Source organism: Lepeophtheirus salmonis, chromosome Z (assembly GCF_016086655.4).
Source record: "Lepeophtheirus salmonis chromosome Z, UVic_Lsal_1.4, whole genome shotgun sequence".
NCBI lineage: Eukaryota > Metazoa > Arthropoda > Copepoda > Siphonostomatoida > Caligidae > Lepeophtheirus > Lepeophtheirus salmonis.
Genome location: NC_092584.1, coordinates 19,899,949 through 19,927,633, shown reverse-complemented (window position 1 = coordinate 19,927,633; position 27,685 = coordinate 19,899,949). Strand labels below are relative to the sequence as shown.

General features: G+C 30.1%; 1 protein-coding gene across 3 annotated transcripts in view; it reads right to left on the bottom strand.

Annotated features, from left to right (window-relative positions):
* Positions 1–16,981: 16,981 nt before the first annotated feature.
* Positions 16,982–27,685, bottom strand: part of bma (SCY1-like protein bma) — a 91,871-nt gene continuing 81,167 nt past the window's right edge. Inside the window, exons 12-14 of one of the 3 annotated variants that reach the window (XM_071893718.1) lie at positions 24,356–24,655; positions 23,935–23,959; positions 16,982–19,163 (exon numbers count right to left, since the gene is read on the bottom strand). In XM_071893718.1, coding sequence (XP_071749819.1) covers positions 19,105–19,163; positions 23,935–23,959; positions 24,356–24,655 — 384 coding nt within the window. In that variant the 3' untranslated portion in view covers positions 16,982–19,104. Of the gene's footprint in view, positions 19,164–23,934; positions 23,960–24,174; positions 24,656–27,685 lie in introns of those variants that run through there. The other 2 variants (XM_040726176.2, XM_071893719.1) reach the window with 2 other exon arrangements.

The following is a 27,685-nucleotide window of genomic DNA, read 5'->3' as shown; positions in this document are numbered from 1 at the left end:
TTTTGATTATTAAGAGTTACTTTCCTTAATTTTCATCTATAATCTACAAGGATGTGGAGTAAAACGTGGATTGTTAGTTAATGCTTATTTTTTCATTAATATAGCAAGGGTTAGTGTTTATTATTTGACATTCTGGTTCAGCCATCTTTTGTGAGGGTAATCAACAAAACTCCACACTCAAATGTGGACTCACTGATAGTCATTATAGAGGCAATGGGGTACAAATTGTCTTCACCTTCAGGTGACATGTAAAGACTGTGATTTATACTGAAGGCGGTTATATTGAGGGATCAAATTTGCAAAGTACTTTTATAAAGGTTTTGTAGAAATGTTTTTTTTTCTTTTGTTATTGTTGAAAATATATAATTATAGAAGTATTCCTAATGGAAAATCTGGAGTCACCGTTTCACTGCCCAACAGTGTATATAGTTATTTCTATTCAAAATATGACTCTGAATCATAACTTTAGTTTCCGTCAATCTAAAATGGATGTGCCATTAAGGAAGTTAGAGGATTTCATTAAGTGATCATCACTTTGAGTATTCAGTGAATGATTTAATTTGATTGAGTTGAGTGAAACATTTGTTCCTTTGCAATAAATCTTACTATTAATCGTGAAAGAGTTTTTAAAAAGTTTCAACTTAAAATATATCTAGGAGTAAAAAAATGATATGCATGTAATTTGTACAGTCATTTTTGCGTAATAAAAAGAAGAAAAAGATGTAAGTACATTTTATATCAATAAAGCAAAGTTTATATGTCTGTTTGTGTGCCGGATGGGGACTCATTTTGAGTAACGAGCTCATTAAATAAGATACATAATGACTCATAATTGAGATGGGGATTAGAAAGGAGGGTGTGGTGTATAAAACACAACCAGTTAAAAATATGTATCTCCAAGGTTTTTTGTTCTATTTTATAAATATTAAAATTATATACTCATCGTGAAGGGGTCGTTTTATTGTTTCGATCCTGGTATCTCATTCCCTTATGAAGTATTGTAGTTTTCCTTTGACGAATCCTCCTCCCGAATTATCACATCTGTTGAGATGGATGATCAAGTTAAATGAATCAACCTTCAATTTCCTCCATTTTCCATTAACGAGGCATGATTTCATGAAATGGGAGAAAAATATGATGATAATGTTCACTATTTGCTTGTACACCCCATAAAAAGGGAATCCCTACAAAATAGAACAAAAATCCTTGCATATGCATATTTTTTAAATAAATCTTTTGTTATATTATACATTAAATATTTTTCTACATATAATATCAACCATCATATTTTTCATCACCATTTACTATGAATAAGTTATATGTGTCTAAAGAAAAGTGTCATTTTTCTGCCTAAAAATGAAAATATATGGAGTGCAAAACAAAATAGAGATTCAATAAAAACAATTTTACAAAAGTTGTATGGATCGTACTTTTTGATTTGTAATTTGATGATTTTTTTGCGGGTAAAAATGAATCTAAACGATAATAGTATAATCCAAGATATTTTTAGAATTCAGATGTCTAAGAGAAAAACTCAGATCAGTTTTGAAGTTTGTGCTCATCGATAAATTCGATTATTGTCTTCAACTCATTTTTACAAAATTTCGCCCCCTCCCCTCTAATTGTTCACCTATGTAATTGAATAGTAATAATAATAAATGTTTGTATTATAATATATTTTTTTCCAGATATGTGCAATGCTCTTAATATAGATAGGATATATCTAATTTGCCTTATTAAACATCGGACTATTTATTAAATACTCCAAGGACAGACAGTTACGGACCGGTTCCAAGGACAGGTGCCCCGAACCAACAGTCATAAGAACCATTAGGACCGGTCGTAAGACTGGACTTGACCGAATTAATATTTCATTCTTTAGGAGAAAACATCTAAGTATTGAATAGCTACTTGTGCTTATGCTTTTGAAAAAGGAGAGTAAGATTTGTTGGGGACTTATCTTTTATATTGTTAAAACAAAGTATATCTGTTAGTTGACACTTAATTACTATTGATAATGGGGGTTAGCACAATTAATATTTATTATACCTATGCACGCTCAAATTCAAAATTGTAATTGGGGCACAAGATAATTAATTAAAAGGGATTACCCTTCTTTAATTTAAACACACCAGCTTCAGGCAATATATATTTTTTACTTTGCACATATACAGTTATATTCAAATATTATTTCAAGGGCATACATTGCATTATGTAATGAGTAAAGAAAGGATCTATAAAATAAACTATGCAAATATATTTATTGTTCATTTACTATTTTTTAGTAAGAGTACATACTTATAAATTCATTTATAATAATGCTTACGTATATTATGATCGTAATTTAATATTAATTAAGGAGAACTCCCGAAAGAAAAACTCGATTTGTATGAAATTACAAAAAAAAAATGGCAAAAAACCTTTGTTTGTGACCATAATAACCTTGTTACTTGGAACTTGTCAATTACCCCAGTCTAGACCTTTTCTCCACGCTCCCCTTTTTTGTACATAAGTACAGCCCTATAAAAAGAAAATATTAAATTAAAATATATATTGTTCTTAAACAGTCTATCCGGACGGCAAATAAATAGGTAGCTCAGTGTGCCTTAGAGTACAATACAGTAATTTGTGTCTCAGACACAAACCCTCCCTAATAAGCTGACTAGCTATATTAATAGAGTAAAGTGTATCTGTATGAAAGAATATATAAAATTTGATTTAAGACATACCAATGTTGTCAATGAGGATCTTGCAGTTTTTTAGCATGTAGCATCGTGCGTGTAAAAAGGGTACACTGATATAGTACTTCTTGATGTATATTGTATAGAATATACATATTTTGACTTAAGAAATAGTAATGTAGACCTATTAACTAATGTATTGTGAGTGATTGTTCTTATAGCATCAAACGTGTATACAGGTTCGAATATATAGTATTATTTATTTTTTTGTATGATGTATTTTACCTGCATGCAGGTCACTCTAAAAACAATTTGAAAGAAAAAATAAAACCACAACACAATACATTTTCAAACTCAACAAAAATAAAGGCCGTACTCGACAAATTAAACATAAACATTAACTAATCCTTGAACTAATCGTCGTTTGTTTTTGTATTTTGTTGGTATGAAAATTGTTTTTATATGTTGAATAAAACTATATGGTATTGGAGTTTGAGTACTTCCTTAGTGTGTATAAAGTTATGAAAACTTTCGTAATAAAAACCATAATTTTATCTTAATGGAGACTCATGCAAATAACGAAAAGTGTCTTTGATAAATAATAACTCCATACACAAGGAAAATCATGAGAAATATTTTGATCCGTAAATCTCTTGTGCCTTCACATTCTGACAAAAAATGAACCAGTCTCTCTAAACAGGCCTTGCAGTAAAAATAATGTATTTCTTCTGTTCTCTTTCCATAAATACTTCCCGCCGTAAGCGTATTATTGACAACTCTATACTTAAACCAATAAACGCAATTATTAAATTTTCCATTCGATAGACTTTTAAGTGAGTTGGTGCTTCTTCCTTTTTCACCGAGCCTCTCTTGCAATTAATCTGTTGAATGTATTGCGTTGCAATATGTTTGTCAACTTGAAAGACGCGAACCGTACGATTTTTAATTACTTTTATATAGTCTAAAAAGATGTCTTTGGTACCTAATTTACGCTTCTATCATCGAGTATGCATAGAAGAAGCTCTTTTTATGTTAGTGAACGCTTTAGAGACTAAAGTACTCACTGCCTTATTAGTTATCACATCATATTAAAGAAAAATGCTCTAATTTTTAACATTATTATTCTTTAATTCTTGAGGAGAGAACACATATAAATTGATATAAGTATTGAGTAGATACATTTGAGTGTGCATATGAAAAAAAAGGGGATGAACACTAAGGCTCTGTTATGGAGTTATCTTCCATATTGTTTTTTAGCCGATTCCTTAATACTCCGGGCAATTCAATTCCAGGTATTCAATAAAATAGAATGGTGCTTTCATTTCAGTCTATTTTTACAAAAAAAAAAAAAAAAACTTCCACAATCGAAAGCAAACAGCAATTACTGTATTGAGTCGAGCCGAGTTCATAATTTTTCAAGTAAACACAACACTACTTTACTACGTGCGATTCTGTAAAATTTTGTATATAATTTACTCCTACTTTTTTTAATGACTAATGTTTCGGAAGGATAATAAATAATTACTAATCTATGCATAATATTCATCCATACAAAACTCTGTAGAACCCTACCACATTTGTATTAATATTTATTTTTACAATAATAATCTCTATATTTGTAGAAAGAAAACCAATAAAGTAATGATTTATATAAAACATAAGTGCCTCTACAAATATAGCCACAATTCAATTAAGTTAATCTTTCATTCATTTTTTCCTGCGGAACATCAATTCCAAAAACTATTTTTAAACGACAAGTTTTCAATAATTCTATTAAAATGTTACTATGCTTTACGAGTTTCTTTGAGAGCAAAAAGTGATGGGGCGAGTAATAAGGATTGGTCATTTAATCTTTTAATAATGTTTTTATTGGCTTAAAAACAGCTATAAAACACATTAGACACATAATAAGTGATGCAAATCCTGTGCATTTTGGCATGTTAAAAAAAAGCCTACCAATTTGAATATTTTTTTAAAAACAAACAATGACAAGAATTAATCTTATGTCGATCTTCAACTCGACTCTGGATTTACAATTATAATTCTACAACAAATCCTCAAGGTTACTTTTGGTCTTTTATGTGCACATACGAAGAATCTTCAATTAGGTTTTGAGTATAATATGAAAGGAAGTTCACTACTCCGGAATTATAAAATAATGACCACTAGGAAGGAAAATAAAACTTTTACTTTAGATTACCCATTCTAAAAAAATGGACTAACAAAAAAATAAATAATGATACGCACGATTTATACCACCAGACATTACTTACATATTTTAATAAATATCTATAATTAGTATTGTAATGATAAGCATTTTTTTACTTGCTAGAGATTTTTGAGGAGAGAACAATTAAGTTTAAAGTGTAGCAGTATGTGTGTGTTTTTATAAATGACGGATAATAACACTAATGAGGATATGTTAGGGAATTTTAAATCCAAGACTTTTTGGACTTAGATTATATTTCAATATAAAAAATTGATCCTAAAATATTGTGTTTCGTGTGTACATATATATCAAGTGGTCAATTACAATTTGAACGCTTACTTATTCACTCATTAATTAAGGTTGAGTTTTATAAATTAACCCCCTTAGAAAAACAAACAAACCATAACTTGAGTCCAATTAAAGAAAACGACACTTGAGCGTGACCAACGAATTTCCGCTCGCGCACTCCAACCAGTTGGGTGTCTCCAATGAGCAGCTTTGAAGATGTTAGCAAGTTCGAAACGTTATAGAGAAGGAAAGGCTAAGTAAAATAGGCAAAAAGGACCCGGAGGAGTAAAAGAAGAGAGTCAAGGCCAAGCCCTTCAAGAGAATGAGAGCCCTTGCAAGACTGTTCAGAGAGCTAAAGGATGGAGAGGCCACATTTGATACCAGCAATGAAAGAATCCCATCTTCTCCCTTGCAAGACTCTTTTGAACTCTTTCTTTTTACATTTTTGGCCCCTAAAGCCCTCATTCCAACAGCCACGACTACACTGTTTGCGTGCATGTTGAGAGGAAGGCCTGCATTGTCCGTCATTCAAACACCGATGCCCACAAAGCCATTGTTAGCCAGCACTGGAGAGCATAACAGAGGACTATTACCGCAGGGGGTGCCAGGCATTCCACCGCCTGGTGGAAGCCATCATTTCCACTAAGGGATTTACATTACTGATTAATAGGTCTACATAACCACTCTATTTATTTATACTATTGATTTTGTTGAAATTCTATTGTTAAACAATCAATGTTGAAGCTTAAAATCTAAAGATGCTTAGATTTTAATGGACCACTCGGTATGAATAAAAAAATATAAATTGGAAAATTTTCCATTTCTTGATTTTTGTTTAAGATAGTTTGTAACAAAATATAGAATAAAAGAAAAAATACAAATAACAATCTCACAAGATGTCAACATTCGAAAAGTCGACTGTCTTGTTAGATGCATGAACAAGACAAGATTTGTAATAAGGAAAAACGATTTTTATTTTTTCAATTTTTTTTTCCATTCTTTCTATAGATTAATTGTCTCATCTTCCTTATTCTAAGAAATGAGTGTCAAACATCCTTCCTTTATACATTTTTACAGTATATTAAAATTATAAAATGTATTTGGTGCGTCAACATAAAAAAATATTGAAAACAAATAAAAAATCAAGGAAATCCATCTTATTGTGGAGCGAGTCCACAGATGTCATACCTGCGAACTTCTTGCATATTAAAAGAATAAGAAAATGATGAAGCCGTAAGTTACAACGTTTTATAGACTCCGGATCCCGTTTTACATGGCGTTAGACGCCATGGAGCTATTCCAAGTGATTGCAAGAAAGTCATCGTAAGCCAAATTATGGGTTCTCCGGCTGATTTGGTTTGATAACGCTTCCTTCAATTAAGTTGTAAACCGTCAGAAGAGGTTCTGAAAAAATCAATAAAATTATTTTGCAGCCCTAACATGGACTCAAAATAAAAGGGGTCAACACTGGCCATCTTTTAATAATAAGGAAATAAATTGGATACGTAAAGCGTATGTACGCGAAGTGAAGGGAAGAATGTAATTGGCTGAGGAAGAGAAGACGCGAAGCGAAGCGGAAGGATCTCGACTTTTCCTAGTTGTTCGGTTAATTAGCAATTCGAATGGTGATGGGAAGGTCTCATTGCGTGGAAGAAGTTATTAATTTGGCTTTTATGAAGTATTCGGGGGGGGGGTTGAGTTCTCTCGGAGTCCATACGTTGACTGAGAGAGGAGGCGCCGGAGTAGATCATATCTAATTATGTAAGGCATTATTACTTTTTCTTATATCTAGCATGATCATGATAGTATAATCAATTTCAGAAATACTTTGCATGGGAGTCGTAATGTGCAAATTGTACTGCCGTTTTTCTTATAGGACATCGATGAACTCGGATAGAAGTTAATTCAATACATGATTGAATTTTTTTGATAGAAATTCAGGATAATTTGTTGAAGATTACAAATGTAATTCATATTCAATTTTGAGTACAGAATTTCACAAAAAAGTCATCTAGAAAAAATTAATTTTTTTAGAATTTTTTTTCAAAAATCCACAGTTGTTCACAAAAAATTAAATTTTTTGTTAAAAACTTTCAAAAATCGATTGTTTTTATCAAAAAATTACATATTTTGGAAGAAAAAAAATTAAAATCCACAGCTGATTACAAAAAAAAAAAAAAAATTGAAATAAATCTCAAAAATTAAATTTTTTTTTGTAAAGATCTTCAAAAATCTATACTTATTCACAGTTCAATTTTGTGGGGGAAAAAATGAAAAATTCAATTAAATTTCAAATGTTATATTAAAAACAAAAAAAATAGAATTTGAACAAGAATTATAATCTTAAATAATCAGCAAAACTACGACCACATGTGAACCTAGGGTTAATTTATATTTCAGTCCAACAATGAATCTGAGAATCACTGTCTTGAAGGAAACTACCACTTTTAAATTTGCCCGTCCGTAGTTGGTCATAGGGTAAAATTATATATTAACCGCACCTTTTTAGTAGGTTTAAAAAATGGAAATGGTAACTCTATCAATTTGAAGAATCTTTGGCAGGAGAATAACTTATATCTTATATTATTTTATTATATTAGCCAAAAGTAGCTGATTCTTTTTGATGTTCAACGAAGGCTTTTCAATAGTACTAAAGTTGTAAAAATATAACAATAAACGAGTGTTATACATTTTTGTAGTTGCAACCTAAACAGTGTCTCAAGATCGGCCCCATTTAAAAATCGATCTAGATAAGAGTTCGTGGTTCGATGGCTCCATACGCAATTTGGAGACTCCCCCCACCCCTTGGCTAAATTTCTTTCTCCCTAATAGTAGATATGGTACGCCTATTTTCTTTTTTGGAAATTTGTCCAGCATCACCGATTGGGCCCCACATAAAACTCTTCACGATTTAATCCGAACGCTATTCATTTCTCTCATTGGCATCCACTATTTTAATTTTTACCTACACCTTCTAGTATCTGCCTCTTACACAGAAATCCTACATGTGGGACACTCTTTCTCAAAGATAATAAAAGGAGATGCAACTATTATTTTAAATTAAGCATTTCCAAGTCTCCACGGATATTGGAAGTGAGAAAACGCCTCATTCCAACCGTTTTTGGATGCCGAACGAAATAAATTCCCTTCTTGAACTTGAACTCTTGATGAAGTTATGTGTAGTTCAAAATTTTGAAGATCTACCAACAATAACCACTAATGAAGTTAAATGGGTTTTATAAATTATATTTGGTCAACTCATGAATCAGAAATTGAGAATGAACTGCTCTATAGATTTAGACGGAAAAAATCTATTTATATATTGAGATAAAAAAAATTGTCCACAATTTGAAAAGGATCAAATTTTTGTATACAGTCTAAAATAGTCCTTTGTACCAAAATATGGGTCCAAATTGGTTTAAAAATCACTGAAATTTTCAACCGAGTTTTAACAATAATATCTATTTACCTTAAGTACTAACAATATTTTATATTGAGTAGGATTAGTTCACATAATCAAAATATATAAGACTATAAAATACAATCTTTAAAATAATTATCGAATACTTTTATAGGTTAGAAATTCCATAATTATTAATAAAATAAAATAGAAATATCAAAGCACACGAAGTACAAATAGATTGCTTCAACAAAATTATTTCATTTTGTATCAATTTTTTAACTGTTCTATTCAATTTGTAATCGTAAAAATCAATTAAAATGATAATAAAAGTACTTATATGAAAATAGGATATTGAGAAAAACAAATCCGCTTTCAATGATCCAGTCAAATGGGAAGTAAATAACACACTTTCAAAATGGTTCCAACAACAACAACAACATTGAATTACACAACAATGATAACAGCTTTAGACAATTAAGAAGGAAAAAAACACTATTCATATAGTACACTACAAAAGACATTTTGGATCATATTTTTTACAACTCTATCTATATTCATTATTTCGTTTGTTCTTTTGTGTGAGTAATTACGGATTTATACGGTTGTAACACATAAACATAGTTTTTTTAATGCAGAAAAATAAAGGGTTGTTATCTGATATCCCTGACAAATATTATCAAATATATAGTAATATTATTTATTGATAATAGCAATTAAAGTTTTATATTCCATCTTAGGATTGCTTTTCTTTTCGGGTTGTTTATTTATTTATGAGCAAAAAGGTAAGTTGGGTTGAAAAAAAAAAATAGTTTAACATTTAGAGTTTAGATTTTTACTTTATTTTCTATTTATTTATTTCGACCAGCTACGATAGTCAATGTCTAGAAAGGTCGATATAGGGTTATTATTTCTAAATATAAAAATCATCATTGTTAATACAAGTAATACCGGTTGGTCCATTTGTTTTTGAACCTTCATTAATCATTGAATTAATGAAGGTTGAGTGACGGAAATTAATTAATAAATGGATATGTTAAAGTACATACAACAAATTACACAATAAAACACACCTGAGCTCTCTAGTTACCTTACAAGTTGAGAAAGTGACACTTGAATGTGATCCACAATTTCCATTCAGGCACTCCGAGATGTTGGGTGTCTCTAGGACCACTATCTAGGCCGTTGACAAGTCGGAAACAAGGGATATGTGAAAAAGACCAAACTGGATCCAGGGGGGTTAAAGAAAACATTCCAGGCCATTCTTCACAGGGTTATGAGGGCCTATGCAAGATATTTTGGGGTTTCACACAAGACTGTCCAAAGAGCTATGAAAAAAGTGGGCGAAAAGAGCCTTATAAGGCTGTAGAGGCCACTTTTGACACAAAAAATAAAAGAATCAAAAGCTCTGATGACAACCCTCTCGAACTTTTGGGTACATCGAGATAAAGGCCTGCAGTGTCTGTTATCCAAACTACGACTCCCTCAATTAACTGTCAGCCAACACTGGGACGTCATGACGGTGGAATACATCAGCAGCAGGTACTTATACCGCCGCCGGAAGGCGATCATTCCATCGCCGTACATAAATATTAGGAGGACATAAAGTTTTTAGGATTTTACTACGAACGAAGGGTTAGGTTTTTTTAATCATCTTTCTATGATTCCTAATTTTATATTAGTTTCCTTATAATATTTAATACAAAATATATCAAAGAAAGATAAAAACGGTAACTACATTATTATTGGAGAGACGACTGGAAAATATCCTCGATATTTAACAAAAGATAAGTCCTCAAACCATTTACGCCAACCCCTACAAACCTAGCACTGAAAGTGGTTCCGTTATAGGCTTTCAATCTCCTCTCTATATATGAACAAATTTAAGAAGAAGAAAAAAAAGACTCTCTACTTCTTTTGTATGATGTTAGTTGAAACCTCTTTTGATCTACTCTCTATTATTGTCAAAAAGTGAACCCAATAATAAAAATGATGAATAATCTCGCCCACTTACTGACACCTCAGTCCCCTGATTTAAGGAAAAGTTGAAAACAATGTGGAAGCAAAACTTGTTCAATGTCTATGGCAAACCTACACATGTAGATCTACAGAAATCATCATTCTAGTTGCACTAAAGGAAATGATTGTGTGTTCAATGAACTCAATAGACGAAATATTTTTATTTTTATACCATTTTCCTTTCCTTTTCAAAAAAGATAGAAAAATCAATATTTTACAGGGCTTTGAAGGTAAATTGGGAATTTTTTATATTGTAATATCTTGGAGTTATGACTCACGCACTTCATACCCATGTAGATTATTTTATTCTACATTAACTAATCTACGCTACACTCAATTATGAAGGGAAAAAAAGGAAAATAATCTACTTGACAGAACTCCATGGGTATTTCATTCTTTAATTCCAGCTTTTTTCTAACTCGACGTTAATATATTATGATTATATAATCCTTCAAGTGGTATAAAAATAGTTAGAAGTGAACGTGTGAGTCATAAATCTAATAAATACGAAAATTCGTACGACAGTTCATAAGTTAATCTGTTTTCATAAATAATTTTTACAGTGTTTATGTAGTAAAATCAGATATTCTGAACCAGCTTAAAAAAAATCAAAAATACTAGGGCTTTTTTTTGTGGAAAAATTCTGTTAAGATTAGTCTCATTAAACCATCCGTTAGTGAACGTCCTTTTTTTGACTTGGTTAATGAACTTAGCTTAAATGTCACTACTAATGAATAATAAATTTTGATTTCTTGATACACTCAAAATTATTATAATAGTGACAGGATAATTAATGTGGAATCAGAGAGTCAGATGTTTCTTCTGAAATCGGGATCGGGAATATAATGCTTAATTTCAGTTACAATTATTATTTATTACTATTCTGTTACAAAAAAATAAGAAAAAAAAAGTACACCCTCACCAAAATAAATAATTTTGGCTTTTTACTGGAAAGTTTATTATATGAAATTTTATTTAATTTTTTTTTAATAACTATGTACTTTTTGAAATTTTTCTTCAGAAAATTTAATATTTGAATTTTTCTAAAATTTTATATTATGTTTCTAATTTCTTATATTTAAAAAAAAATTCAATTTGTAAACAATTGCGGATTTTGGAAATTTTTCTACTAAAAATTTAATTTATTGTATAAAGTTGTAAATTTTTGATTTTTTTTTAAAAGATGTTATATTAAAATTTTTTTTACCAAAAAAATAATAGTTGAAATTTTTTCTCTAAATAACTGCGGATTTTATAATTTTTTCTCCAAAAAATATAAGTTTTTGTTAAAAGCTATTGATTTTCAAAAAAAAAAAATATAATATCGAAAGTTTTTGCTAAAAATTTTTTATAAAATTTAATTTTTGAAATTATTTTGAGAGAAGCCGGGGATTTTTAGAATTGTTTTTGAATACTTGTAGAGTTTTGAAAAGAAAAAGAAAATCAAATTGTATATTTGAAATTTTGTCCAAAAAATTTTATACATCAAATTTTTTAAAAATTATAATTTTTGGATTTTTTATTTTCAATAAGGTTTAAAAGTTGATATTATATTTCTAGCAATACAATCACCTTAAATTGAAAAAAAGATAAATAAGGACTACTTGAATTGTCTTTATAGACGAGGACCCACCCCTCCTTCTACCATAGGGCATGATAGGCACAGAAGCAAAGAGATGATGCCCCTTCCTCGTCAGATTTGAACTCTCTTGACTTTTCTGTGTGGGGCACTTTGGAAAGAGAAACCAAGAAAACTTAACAAGTAATTGTGGGCTCACTGAAATCCGTCATAGTAGTTGTCTGGGAGGTTGGTAATCAACTCCTGCAAGCCCTTTCGGTGACATGGTCATATTGAGTGAAGAAGTTTGCCATGCCTTGTTTAACAAGTATTATAAAACTTTATATTTATTATGATTAAGAATATATATACAATAAAGTATTTCGAAAGCAAAAGTCTAAACACTTAATAATTCAATAATGAATGAAGGTTGAGTGATTGAAATTTCGATATTAAAGCAAAAACAATTAGTTACAAAACCTATAAAACACACATTTTTTATTTAGTTACTCAAAAGTTATTGTTCATTGCAGTTGTCAGGCTTGGGACTTTTAATAATGTCATTAATTGCATGTTTGTGGCTAGTAAAAATTAAGGAAGTATGTTTTTGAACAGCAACAAGTCTTCAAGAGTCCTTTTTTCTTCCTCGAATATCGAAGTGGATAAGTATCTTCTCCTTTTTTTTGTCATGTGAGATTCAAGATGTCAGATATTTCCCCAAAATAATAAATGTATTAGCTGATTTTTTTTTTTTTTTTTTTTTTTTTGCATATTTTAACTTCGAAAAAGCCAAAAAAAATTAAGACTGAAGCACATGAACTCATTACAAGAATGCGAATAATATCTTTCATAAAACCCTCAAATTTGATATACAAATTAAATTGTCAATTAACTGATATGATCAAACTATTTCAATCAATGGATATCCTGTAGAATTTTTTTAACAGTTTATAATAAGCTAGATACTATTGAAAACGATAGTTTAACGTTATTCAAATTTATAGAATTCATAAATGAGGTTGATAGCTTTTGATTCTTTCTTATATTTTCACTTTGATAATACAATTTTTAAAAGCTAAAATGTATATTTGAAAGTTTTTGTTGGCTGTGTTCTATAGTTATTGCATAAAAAATATTTGTTACTATTTGATTTTTACATTTTTTTTTATAAAATAAGATATAAGTTTGACTTTCTATATGTTATTTCGAATGTATTATACCTACATTGTCTTTAGTTATGAACAAAAATTTAACTTTTTGTTAAAGCCAAATAGCTTTTTGAAGCACAGTTCAAATCCAGTTTTTCTTCAAGTTCATATATAAAACACAAATTTTAATCTTCTTCCGGTGTTGAGCTTAATTATAGAAGTATTATGAAGATTGAAGAACGGAAATAAATCATTTTTTAATAAAATGTGTTTTGTAGATTTGTCCGAATATATTTTTTCAGTCCCAAAATCATTGTCATTGAAAAGAAGGGAACATATTCTTTTGAAAATAAACAAATTTTCCATTTGAAAATTATTGAAAAAATAGATGTATAAGGTTTAAAAAAATACATTTAAAAAATATTTGTATAATTTTTTAAATCCAATTAGTTGATTAAATATAATTTTTAATTATATTCATACAGGAAGTTATAGGGAGACCTCAGGTTTAGGGGGGGGGGGATTTATTCTATGTGCCCCTACGATCATTGCAACTGGTTTGGTTATATTTATATTCATGTATTAGTATTTACATTATTTTTTTTTAAATCGGAAAATATTCACATGTAAGACTTGAGCTCACTTCCTGTTTAAAAATTCAGATACAAGTATTTATTTAAATCACTTATCAATGTTTTTTATGAAGGACTACTAAAGATTGAACCTTCCTTAGTATTAATAGAAGAAGGTGTGCTTCTAAGGGCATCGTTCACTTTTAAAATTTATATTCATCCATATATATATAGTAATTAATGTCCAAGTCATCGAGAAAATGAGCCTTGAATGTGATCAAAAAAATTTCATTCGGGCACTCCAAACAGTTGGGCATTTCCAGGGCCAATGTTTCCAAAACATTACAGAGGAAGAAGGGGGATCTATCAAAAAGGGTAAATTGGACCAGGGGAGTTAAACAAAACATTCCAGAGAACTTTCCTCAAGTCCATTAGGGCCCAAACAAGAGATCTCGGGATTTCACATCATAATGTCCAGAGAGCTATAAAAAAAGTGGGTGGACAGAACCTTATAAGGAGGCTGAAGAGGCCATCTTTGACATCAACAATGAAATAAACCCATCTTCACCTTTCTAAGACTCTTTTGAACAAGTCTTTTATGTAGTTAGTAACTCTCTTTCGCCCCCCTACCCCCCATAGCCCTGAATCTAGCAGCACCTCGACTACACCTCCAGTGTCCGTAATCAAAACACCAAAGTCCTGCAAAGGAATGTATTCGCAGCGGGTGTCAGCCCTTCCGCCGCCACTTGTAAGCCATGATTGACATTAATGGGCGGATACAATAATGATAAAACGACACATATCTATTTATTGTATTAACTTTGTTCTAATTATATTTCTAATTAAGAAATAATATCTTGTTAAAGTTTAAAATTGAAAGTGATCAAATTTGTGACGACCATACGCACACACAATGTTGAAAATCGGGCATTTTGCAAAATGATCGTGGACAATGTGACACATGAATTTTAATACAGCTCTTTACATGGCAACTTGTATAAATACTGTTGGCGGACGGTAAGATTTTCATAGCCTAATTCTTAATCTTTTATTCTTCTCTAAAATTTCGAAATGTAACTTTACTCCGCACCACCATTATGGAAAGTGGAATAGAAAGGTTGTAACATTCTTGTTCATCTTTACAAATTTTGAATAATAATTGAATTAAACTATTCATCATTTTTATCTAAGAAATGATATGAAATTACTTAAGTATGTATATATATTAAATCAGTCAACCATTAAATTGATATCAGAACGTTTTGTATGTATCAGAATTTGTTTGTTTTGTTTTTTGTCTATTTTCATAAATAAGAGTGAACCAGGGATTTTGGAAGAGTGCCCTCTGAAATGTTGTTGTCGGAAAATGGCCTATAGAAAAAATTGCCATATGGGAAAAAACTGCCTGCAATTATACTATGCCGATCCTCAAATCTACTCTGACTGGAACAAGGAATTACACAATATAACTCCTCAAAACCCCTTATTTAAAAAGGTTGTATTTGATTAGATACAAGGAGTAAGGAAATTGAGACTATAGGCAAAAATTGCTTCAATCTCGATTTTCAAATCACCCTTCACCAAATCAACTTATAAATACCGAACAAACTCTGACTGTTAATCTTTCATGAGCACACTCACGACTAGTAATTCTTAGATGTTCCTTTAGATATTTCGAAAATGAAATTATAATGGCAACAGGTTTGAAAAAGAATAAACCTTTTTCAGATAGCCAAATAGCGCTTTACAAGACATATTTTATACACCCCTAGTAATATCCTACCTCCATTTGTAGTCTGTGTGTATCAAAAGTGATACCTCAAAAGTTTCAAAACTAATGATGTTTGCGTCTTTATACCAAAGGTCATTCAAAGTTAGATCTTAGGCCCAAAAATAATCAACATTGTAATATAACTACTAATATAAATAGATTTATTTTTTAAAATATTTGTATACTATATAAGATATATATATGCAGATGGGGGACTAACAACACCATTAACTCTGAGTATGTAATATATGTTATTTACCAAACAAGTATTCAGCTGATATTAAATATCAAATGAATGAATCCCAATAGGTTCATGCTTGATGACTACAAAAATGATTCCACCCTCTGCTGAGTTGGATAAACTGTTTTAGGCATAATTGATAAGACTTTTATGGTATATGATGAATATAACACTTCTTTGTTGTTGTTGTTGACAGACTTTGGTCTAAACATAGTTGTATAAAATATGTCCTGGAAAGTGGGATCATTTTTTTAGTTGGGAAAAAGGGCTTTAATTTTCTAAAGCTTCTATCATTATTATATAATTCTTGAGAAGGGAATATCTAAAAATGAACTAATAACGTCTCCTTGTGCTCACGACGGAGAAAGACGATGTAACAACTTGGATTTGCTCTGTGGTAGATATAAGTAGAAGTCAGGATTGTCAGGATGACCCCGATCCTTTTCGATTTCTTTTATTTTTACATACCAGCAAGGTATGTCTTATGCAATACTGTAGGTATATGATACTAACAGTCAAAGTGAAAAAATTGAATACGTTATTACCAATCTATTTATTCTAAGCCTCTAACCCCATAATTTAAAATAACAATTGAAGGAAATAATATTTTATTTTGGAGTATATTACTTCTCAATTCCAGTCTAATTGCCCTTACTAAATACGGAGTGGGATTCGTGTTTATTTTCTTTTTTTTACGGATACTTTCTGCAGCTCATTGAATACGATGTCATGACAGCTAACATTCTCGCATCTCAAACATTATTCAAATTGTTGATATCATTTCGGTTTCTTTTATTTTTACATACTGGCAGGACATGTTTTATGAATCACTCTGTATTACCATTTTCCTAGTACCCATTCTTGAGGAAAGAACACCTATAAGTAACCACTTGTGCGTGTGTTTTTGCTACATAAAGAGTTGGTTTTGTGTTGATATTTTTCTAGCTGCTCGAGACTAATATAGTGTCACGTCATGACAGCAAAGTTGATCTCCTCCCAAACACTACTCAGGTGTTTTAGGTGCCCTTTTCTACAACAATATTTATGAATATGGATAAACCCTTGCCCAAACGCCATATGTGAAATTTTAGTTATAATGTTTAATTAATATATTTTGTTCAACTATTATCTACATAAAAACAATTTTGGGGGTTAATACACAATATTATTAACTTGTATCTAACAATAAAATAGTATGAGTAATTACATAATTTGGTTGATTAAACTTAACAACAACAATATGGTGTACAAACGTTTGATCATCTCTGTTCTGAACCCATCCCATCCCTTCATACAAAGGAGTTTTAATAAACATTTTTTAAATCTGTACATATAAACATAACATTTGAATAACATCTTTGTGTGTGTGTGTTTTGTGGGAGATGATGAATTTGTAGAATACAAAAAAAATTAAAGAAAATAATTATTTGGAGTAGCACACTCATAAACAACAACACCTAAATTTCCATTTGATTTACTTAAAGCTACATACATAAATAGGTGTAGATGAGAGTAGAGAACTGTTTGTGCCCATGACTATTTTTTATAAGGTTAGCTAACATTAGAAATGGAGAGAAAACATTGAGCCTGACTAAAAGTTGAATTAAATCTTTTCTCGATTAAATGAATTTGATATACGATGTTTTTTTTATATATCTATAATTATGCATTTGAACACGTTGGCTACCAATACCGAATATATATTCATTATAACAATTCTTCAAGAAATGCCAAGTATAAGTTTTGACGTTTTATAGCAAATATTTTCATTTTTAGTATTGAGTTGTCATTAAATATACGTTTTCAAAAATGGATAAAGCAGCTAATTACATCCATCTATTGACAGTCAATCACCAAAGTTTCAGCCATTTTGGATAAAAAATATTGAATGACAGATCGTTATTCAATTTTCTCCATTTTCACAAAAACACTTGCATCAACTGACTCAAAGGACTGCGAGTCCAAAAGTGCTGAAATTTAAACTTTCACCAGAGGCTAAATAGAAGTAATTAGCGTTTATTTACAAGTGCTGTTATCTTCACGTAGAGGTCTAGGCTTTTTAGAGAACCCTCGTAAAGGATGAATGGAGTACTCGGCAAAAACATTTTTGTAGAATGGACATTTCACCGAAAAATGATATTCAATATATTGATTCTATATTTTCAATAAATTTTAAGTGACGACATCATAGAAGGGTATTGCTCATATTTGTCGTCTAAGTACACTAATTAATGTTCTTTTGTAGAAAAAAAATACTTTTTTTATTAATTATATTCATTAATGATCATTATATAAACACAACAAAGTGTTATGTATCCATGGATTGACGAACAAACATATTATCTGGCAAGAACAGCGACACTCCCTCAGAGTTGCCTGCTATTATGCCGGTCTGCCAATCCATGGTCTTTCTCCATATGAATAATATATAATGTCGAATGACAATTAATTTCTTAGAAATTCTTTCATTCGAATAGATGTTGTGTTTGTTTAATAATAGATTTATTTATAGTACTAAAAAAGTAAAAATTGAAACAATATTCGAACAACATGCCACTGTTAACAAATAATAATATTTAAGAAATATTAAAGTGTTTTTATGCAAAATAATATTCGTTAATTTACTTATAAGACATATATAAAGGATTTGAACAATATATATTATCATACTTTAATTTCAAATTGGATTAAAATATAGAATGGCTTTTATCAATATATTAAATGTCTTTTTTTGGTTAAATGTTCTAAATTGTCTTTTGGCAAAAGCAATTTTGGCAATTCTACTAAGAACCCTTAGAAGAATATCCACTAATTTGTTTTGACTCTAATAAAAAAATAATTTAATTAAATGTAAGTGGTCAAATTGACTCATTTGATGACATTTTTTTATTTTGTTTTTAAAAACTCGAAAGTAATAAAAAGCTTTGTGAATATTCCTTTTTAATACGATTATGTAGAATTATCTAGAAAGGCAGTCAATTATCAATCTTCTGTAGCCAACGTGTTTTTGATGAAAGCAATGAAGAGAAAAATAAATAAATTTATTCTTTTTTTTTTAATGGCATACATTGGCATTCAACAAAAAGTATTGATAATTTTTTTTTTTTTTTTTTGTAAAAAAGTTAAATAAGTTGATAAATAAATTAAATATCCAGGCTCCTGCAGAGTTATGGGTAAAAATATACAAATAAAAGAATAATAAAACCCAAAGTACAGCTCATGAGTTTGGAAGAAATCTATTAATTTTTGCTTTCATCGACGGCCGAAAAGTTGGTACTGAAATAAAAAATATGAATCAGCAATGTTTTAAACATAATAAAATGTTTTGTAAAAGTGTTTGAGACAAGAAAATTCGTCAAAATAAAATGATAAACATTTTTTTTCTTCTTATATCTACTTTGTACATATTGTAGTCCCGCCACATGCAAGAAAAGAACGACATTTTTTACTACGATAATTCCTTAAGAAATGAACAAATGGATAAAAATGTTTTTTTTTCAGAATAACTTATTTTTTTAATAAAGAACTGTCATAAATTTACTTTTTAATTCGTTTTTTTTTATAAAAAAACATTTTGTAACTTAGTTGATGAACTTGAATTCACAATTTTAGGGTTGAATGCTAAATTATTCCAATTTTTTATTCACTACATATAGAGTGTTTTGATGTGACGTCACCCTTTTTGAAGGGCTCAACATTCATGATTTAAAACAACAAAAACGCTTTTTTAATTAATATTAAGTAAGGTGCTAAACTATTAGACGTCAAAATGGGATCAAAAATAAAAGAACATCATCTTTAGCCTAGTTTTATTATATATCTTACACTAAATGCATAAAAAAATATGCTATTACATCGTAATACAATCTTATTTGTATATATATTAGGTAAAAATTAGCTTTACCAATTGAATGAATTGTCTCTAACTAACCTACTTTTTTCGTCCATAATCTATGGAAAAATAATAATAACTATAAAAATTTATAGTTTTAATACGTATTTTCAGAGCAAATTACTTTGATTGAATTAAATGCAGGTATAAAGTTTTTTATTGGAAATTGCCTATTTTATATGGTAAAAAAATTAACTTAGTGCCATTAAGTTGGTCTCTCCTTTAATATGACGTCAGTGATAACACACCTATATTTGACATCTTTATTACATAAAAAGAACAATTTTTAAATGAATAATTGATGGCACTTCATGATCAACAGTGATATTTGAATGAAATGCACTTTATATTACTGAATATCCATAAAATACATTTAGATTTGTACGTCAAGTTTTTTCATCTTCATCGATTATGGACAAAAAAAAAGCTGATTAATTAGAGAAAATTATTTTATTCCTTCATTGTATTAATTAATTTATTGTCTACCATATAGTAATAAGGTTGCATAACACTGTAAAATTACATATTTGTAATACATATTATGGTCTAATATGAAATCAAACCGGGCATTGGAGACATCATTTTTTGTTAGAAAATATGATTTAAGACCTTGTATGTGTTGATTTTATTGTACTAAATTATATTTATATTAAAACTGGGTTTTTGTGGCTCAAAAATCTTGACTGGTATATATATTTAACGTACATTTAAAATTCCTTCCCGGACATTCCTTTTCCACTTTAAAAAAGGGATATTTAATGACGCTCTACGGTTTATGTTAATTGAGGAGGGCGAGACCCGAGGGACTGTAAGGGATCATTTATAGATCTACTACGAGTCCCACACTGTTCCTATCAATGTAGTAAATCATTTTGTCCATTGTTGTGAAATTCAACTTAAAGTTGGCCAAGAAGAAACTGAGAGTTAATCATTCTAAATAAAGGAATGAAGGAGCCGATGCTTATTAGTTATTTCTGTAGATTTTAATTGGTAGAAGAGGAAATGAAGAGCAAAATTGATGATTAATAAGATTGAGTAGCCAGAGTAGTAGTGATAGATTGTGTTCAGTCTGGGTTCGGTCCAATTCAGTCTTGCATATCAGTCCTAAAATGATCAATTTAAGACGTCACTCAACTTTATTTCTTCGTTTTTAATTAGTTCTATTGCTGACAGTCCGAAGGACTGTCAGTCTTAAGGATCCGTTCTATGACTTTACTGGACCAAATAAATAACGACTGACACAACGCTAGTTATACACGATAGTATATAGCAGGAGAAGAACAATGACGGGATTTGACGGAATTTTCTCGTAGTTATGTATGTCTCCCAAAGTTCCAATAAATCAACGGATTTTCAACATTTCTACTTACTATTAATTATTTATAATGAAGGCATTTCTAATCCATAACCACCATAAATCACGTCCTTTTCTCATCCATCATCGCCAGTACCCACAACCCTGCCCTCCCTGTACAACGCTACACAAAAACTACAAACTAGCTTATAAATCTAAACCGTATGACACCACTAAATATCCTTTTTTAAAAGTGGGTATGAATTTACTGGAAATATTTCACCTAGCAACCCCCCTCTAAAATGGCCGACAACAACAAAGCTGACGTCACATTCAAACACTGTATAACCTATTATTACATCACCATCTTCTTAATGTCTTATGTAGGGATTAATCGACATACCCTTGCTAATTAGAATGAATCAATAACCCAAAAACTCAAATCGTAAAGTTAGTTTACTCATCCGTGGTGTGAACTATTGTCAAAGTATAGCAGAGAATAAAAGTAAGTTCCATTAGTTTTATGTGTCGCGTTGTTATTTTCTTGACATATTTCTAATATAGGCAAAATAAAAAATAATTTTTGACAAATCTTTTAATTTTTAGGGGAGATCAAAGTATTAGTAAGCTTATTCATAATTAAATTGAAAAGTGTACAATATAGGCTCGGCCAATACAGGTGGTTCAATGAATAATTTATAGTCGATAATGGACTATATGACCTTATTTACACTTTGAATATATGTAACTTCTTTTTCTTAGATCAATTATACTCACACTAAATGAGTTCTGCATCGTATCGGAGAATTTTTTTTGAATGTTTGATACTTTCACCTCCGATATTTCATATGATGCAATCAGAAAAAAGTAAAGAATTTATTGTTGCTCAATTTTTGTAGCCAGGTTGCTTAGTAACCAGAGCATTTTCAGTTGTATAAATATATAAATGAATGTTCTGTTATCACTTATTTACTTCTTAAATACAGTGCGAACAAAATTTGCCTCAATTTGCCGGGATCAAAGTGATTATTCCGTACTTTATAACTCTCACGAGTCAACCTTTTCGATCAAGTAAAGCGTTATTCAACAAGATGCAAATGGAAAGAAATAACCAATTTTGTCAAAGTTTGGGATCGGAAAATTACTATTTAACGATATCGGATCGGATTCAATATATAATTCTTTCGTTTAACAAAAAAGTACTTAGTAAAAGCACAAGTTGATTCGTTATAGAAAATAATTGCAACATGAATTACTTTCAAAATTTATTTTTAATAATATATACAGTTACCTCTTGTTCTGATTAAATTGTCTATTTTTAGAAAAGTTTAAAATATAGGAAGCCCTTAATATCATTAACCCTTGAAATATTTAAAAAAAAAAAAAACATACCAACGTGACACTCAAAATCAATGAAAAAGCAAATCATTAATCCTCATAATTCGGCGCTCAACCCATGACATTTGAGCTTTTCAACATTGCAAAAAAGAGACTATCATAAAAAAATCATGCACATTAACAAAATTATTTTTAGTTAATTAATCAACTTCTAGTTCTAATTAAATCAATCAATATTCTATAATCATGCACACAAACGCTCTGAAATTTAAATACAGCAATACTCCAAACAATCCAGGTAATATGTTCGGGCATATACTTAACTATATATTTGAGACTCTCAGGTACGGCCTGAACCATTACAAGTTCGTGTTAAAAAACGAACTAATTGGAGTCCTAATTCTAATTTGGGGTTAGATGGGTATAAATATAATTTTGAGTCTATTTCTTGAATATTTTTTTTTTGATCCTTACTTCTTCATTAACACTTGATAAACTAGTAATAATAATTATTTTTGAACAGTAGGATCATTATTATAAAGAGTTTCAGTCTCTGATTGGATACAGGACTTTAGTTTTTAGATAATAAAAACCAGTAATGATCAAAGAATCTTAAAGTTAAATTGATGTCTCTTCTGTTAAATTAGGTTTATGATTAAGGGCAAAGTGTTTAATTAATTGATCTACGGATTTCAAGATATATGTCATTTAAAGAATGATTTTTTTATCAAACAAAATATTCTTTAATTTGGTCCTTATTAAAAATAACATTGAATATTTTATATATACATATATATAAATATTGGTAATAATGTGGTACTTTAGGGTATGGGTAACCTTTGTTGAAGGCACACTAAATTTGAGTGTCCTCAAAGAATCAATAACTCAAGAATTGACCAATCTTGAGTATGCTATTAAGTTTGCAGTTTGTAACGATGCATTCAAACTGCCTATAATTACCCAGCATCCTTAAATGTGTCAATGAAAATGCTGGTTTAGATTAATAACAATCTACAAATATCCGTACTGATTGGTGTATTGCTATTAACTATATTTTTGAACGTTAAATGACCCTCAATTTAAAAAAAAATATATATCAATCTATATTTATGATCGTGCTCCCAATTAATATCAATAATAATTAATTATAAATATAATAATAATTATACAATGGACTAATTACACACTGTCTATTATTAATTTAATTATCTACAGTTAAGAAACTAATTTATAGTATAACTTTTAATAAATAGTTATCAATTCTAATCTAATTTTTATAAAATAAAAAGTTGTGAACTGTTCCATACTTATAATTGGAGAATACTTTTAGGTCACTACTATTTTGAAATGGAAATTTTATTACTCTAGTGATCTTTTGGTTTAAAAAAAAAAATTACATTTTTATTGTCATTACCGAGTAATAAAAGATCTTTTAAAAAAGATATCTAACTATGTTATAAAATGTATTATTTCGACAACAAGAAAAAAATATTAGACAAATATTTTTGTGTGGATTTTGTTACCCATATATTTTGAAATATTTTGTTTCTGTTGAAAACATAAGGGAATAAGAGAGATAGAAAAAAAAAGAAAGAGAAACAGAGTAATCATTTTTTATAGTGATTAGTTAAGTCAAATAAGAAAAGCGTTTAAAGAAATTGAGAAAAGAAAAAATAAAGTTATGCGGAAACGCAAGCAAATGATTTAAAAAAAAGGAAAAAAAAAATAAAGGCTAAAGCCCTGAACGAACAATATAAATTACTTAATGTTTTATTCTATGATATTATATATATTTTTGTGTGTGTGTGTGTTTAACAAAAAATCTAAAAGAGTGTTTCTTTAAATTGTAATATTATATGACTATATTTGAGGTCTTAAACGCGTTTTTCTGTATCTAGAGGGAGTTACGGAAGTAGTATTATAGAAAGAAGAGGCTGCACCCACCACTCCAGATCCTATGGATTGTAGAATAGATCCTGCAGTTTGCGATTGTCCTTGTGGGGAGTCGTAGGAAGAGCCTGGGCCCATGTTTGCGGGGTTTAGAATAGAATTAAAAGACTCTCTTCGAGAGCCGGGAAGGCCTCCACCAGAGGATCGTCGACTACTTGCACCCGAATGATAGCCTCCACCACCACCCATCATGATGTAGGAGGCTGAAACTGCGGAGCCTCGTGAGCTTCTACGTGATGAACAGGCCGAATTTGCAGAGCAATTCGGCATTGAACCCCCTAGTTGACGATTTAGCTGAAAAGAGAGGTAAAAATATAAAAATGGTGTTATTCAAAAAAGTGATCTCTATTTATTTATAAGGAAGATTGAGAGGGGAGGGGGGGATTTTGGGTTCTCTTTATGGTATATTGGATTTGAGAACAAAGCATCTTTTGTAGGAGTTGAGGAAAGCAAGTCTGAATAGCTTTATATATATTTGATGATAATCATTTTTTTTTTGACAATGAACAAGATTAATATTATATTATATGTTTATGAGTTGGTTGTTCATTCTCCTTTCCCGAAAGTACATATATATGGCAAGTCAACATGAAAACATTCGTGAACAAAAAAATGTAGCATATCCCAATTTATTGTTTTATAAATAAGGCAAAAATTTCATAAATATATTTAAGACAATTAGAGGCTTTGCAATCAAACGTATGGGATAACGTATGAGACCCGAGATTTTAAGTCATAGTTCTGAATCCTTATTAGAAAATAGACTCCGATGTGACTATTTTCAAATAAATTACTCAATATTTTATGTTGACAATTTGGTAAGACTGGTATACCAGTTTGTTTCGGACCGTTTTTATCCTCGGTGTGTTGATTTATAAATACTTATTGCACCTTTAATATTGCTATGATATCCCCCATAAAAAGAAGATAATGATTTTCAAAATGATAAAATGTATCCCAGTTGACAAAAACCCAGTGGAGGGATAATTTAGATACATTCTCCATTGTTTCCAAGTTAGTTTCACACTACTTCGAAACTATAGGTACATCTGTATCAAGTGAATAAATATTGTGACTGCTAATCAGTCATGTTGATTACCAGAAAATCTAGAGAAACACTTATTTTTACCAAACAAATCCTAAATTCATGAATAATAGTATTTTATCAACCTGTGTTAATTTTAGAAAAGTTAAATATATTTACTAATAATAATATTTGTACAGAAAAGAAATGAATAAAGAATACAATATCGAAAAAACTTGAAAAACTACATACATTAGTTCTATTTATAAAAAAACCATTTAAATATTATAGCGAACCGTGGGTGTATCGTACTATCCCAGTTCTACTACTTGGAGTTTATTTTGCAGAAACTCCAAAGGGTAAATAAGAATATGTTTTCTACAGAAATGGACGAATATTCCTGGAAAAATACAAATGTAATCAATAAGAAGAAAAAATATTCTAGCTTGATTTTGTGTTGACAGTACGCATATGTATTATATGTATATATATTTTTTGTATAGATTGCTCCTCAAAAGAATGAACGAATCAAAATTTACCAAGGTAGGTCAATTACTAACAAGCACAAATGTTTGACCCTCAAAGTATTTGTTCTATCTTCGGTTATAAATTTAATTATGACATACTTTATTTATTGATATTTTCATTAGTATTTTGAATCGTTGTCTAAATAGTATGCCAAGTTATATTTAATCAGCTGTTATTGTTCTTGTTCTACGACAATTGTGTCATTTTTGATATTATTTTGACTATTTATTTTGCTAAGTAACTGTGAACAAATTTTAGGAGCCATAGATATGTTAATGATCCCTAAAACCGTTTACTCTAACTCAAGGAACAGTGGAATCATTTTTACACCACCGATTTTTACTTGTTCATATCATAATTCATTCTTTTGAGATTCAAACATCATTATTTTTTTGTTGGTCAGAATATTTTTGAAACTTTGGTGGGATCATTTTAGATATCCACAATACGAGATGGAGGGTGCTGCGGTTCAAACTTTGCTCGCCACAAAGCGGGAGTCTAAAACCTGTAATAGCATTTAATTACAATTTTATTCCCGTTAGTTTTATTTCTAAGGTTTCATTAAGCCACCCAAGGACAGTTGAAACAAAAATAAACTAGCTTTCTACGTGTGTGATCTCCAATGGTCAGTTGTCCGTTGCCAAGACTGCAGAGATCGTTGGCATCTCCATTTGGACTGCTTACAACATTAAAAGTCCATTACAGCCCCTTACACCCAAGAAAAACAAACATTTCTGCAGGTAAAAAATGGCTTACTTCTGGCTTGCCTACCTGTGGACCTCCTTCAGTCCTGACCTGATCCCCTGTACTTTTCAGCTTAGAGCGTCTTGGAGAAGAATATATGCTACGCCTCTCATCCAGATTAGGATTCGCTCTGAGCTGCCATTAAGACAGTGTGGAACGCCATGGATACGGTCTTCATCGTCAATAGCTTCCAATCTGTTTGTCAACCTCTTGAGGCGCTTTTTGCTTGTGAAGGAGGACATACCGAATGAAAAATAATACTAAATATAATATCTAGATAATACACAAATTAGTTTTGAGTTGTATTTCCTTGATTCCAAAAAGTCACGTTTTCTTAAATTTAGTAATACTCCTGGAAGTTTTGGGTAGCCCCTCTGTGTATTTATTCTAGAAGCGGAGGACATACTGACTGAATTTCTTTAAGAAATGATCCTCACCTGACCTCAACTCCATTGATTACAACAGATGGGAGATTATTAAAGCTAAATGTGCTCTAAATTTAAGCATTCTCAAGGAAACAATAACTAAGCGATTAGTTAAACATTGAATAAAAGGAGGTCTTACGGAATGAGAGGACCTTACCCCTGGCCATACTGACTGAATCTCTTTAAACCATCATCCTTGCCTCACCTCAACCTCCTTGATAAATACATATTGGCGATTATTAAGGCTAAATGTGCACTAAATTAGAGTGTCCTCAAGGAACTGAGTAGTATAGGAAACTTAAGCAACCAAGCTATATTATTAAGCTCTAATCTTCAATTTGTGGCGGCTGAAGGATGTTGTTGAGTGTCTATAGGGCTTCATGTTAAGGACAATCTGATTTTCATACAGTATGTATTTCAAAATATCAAGTGTGTCTCATAATAAATATTTTAGAAATAAGTACAAAAATATTTCATTAATATAAAGGGTGTCATAGTTATATTTACACACGGTAAATGTTCTTCCAGCTATTTTTTCAAAGCCTCAATTTAGAGATAAACTTAAAGCAAAGTTACTCACCCAGTGGTACCTATGGATAATCA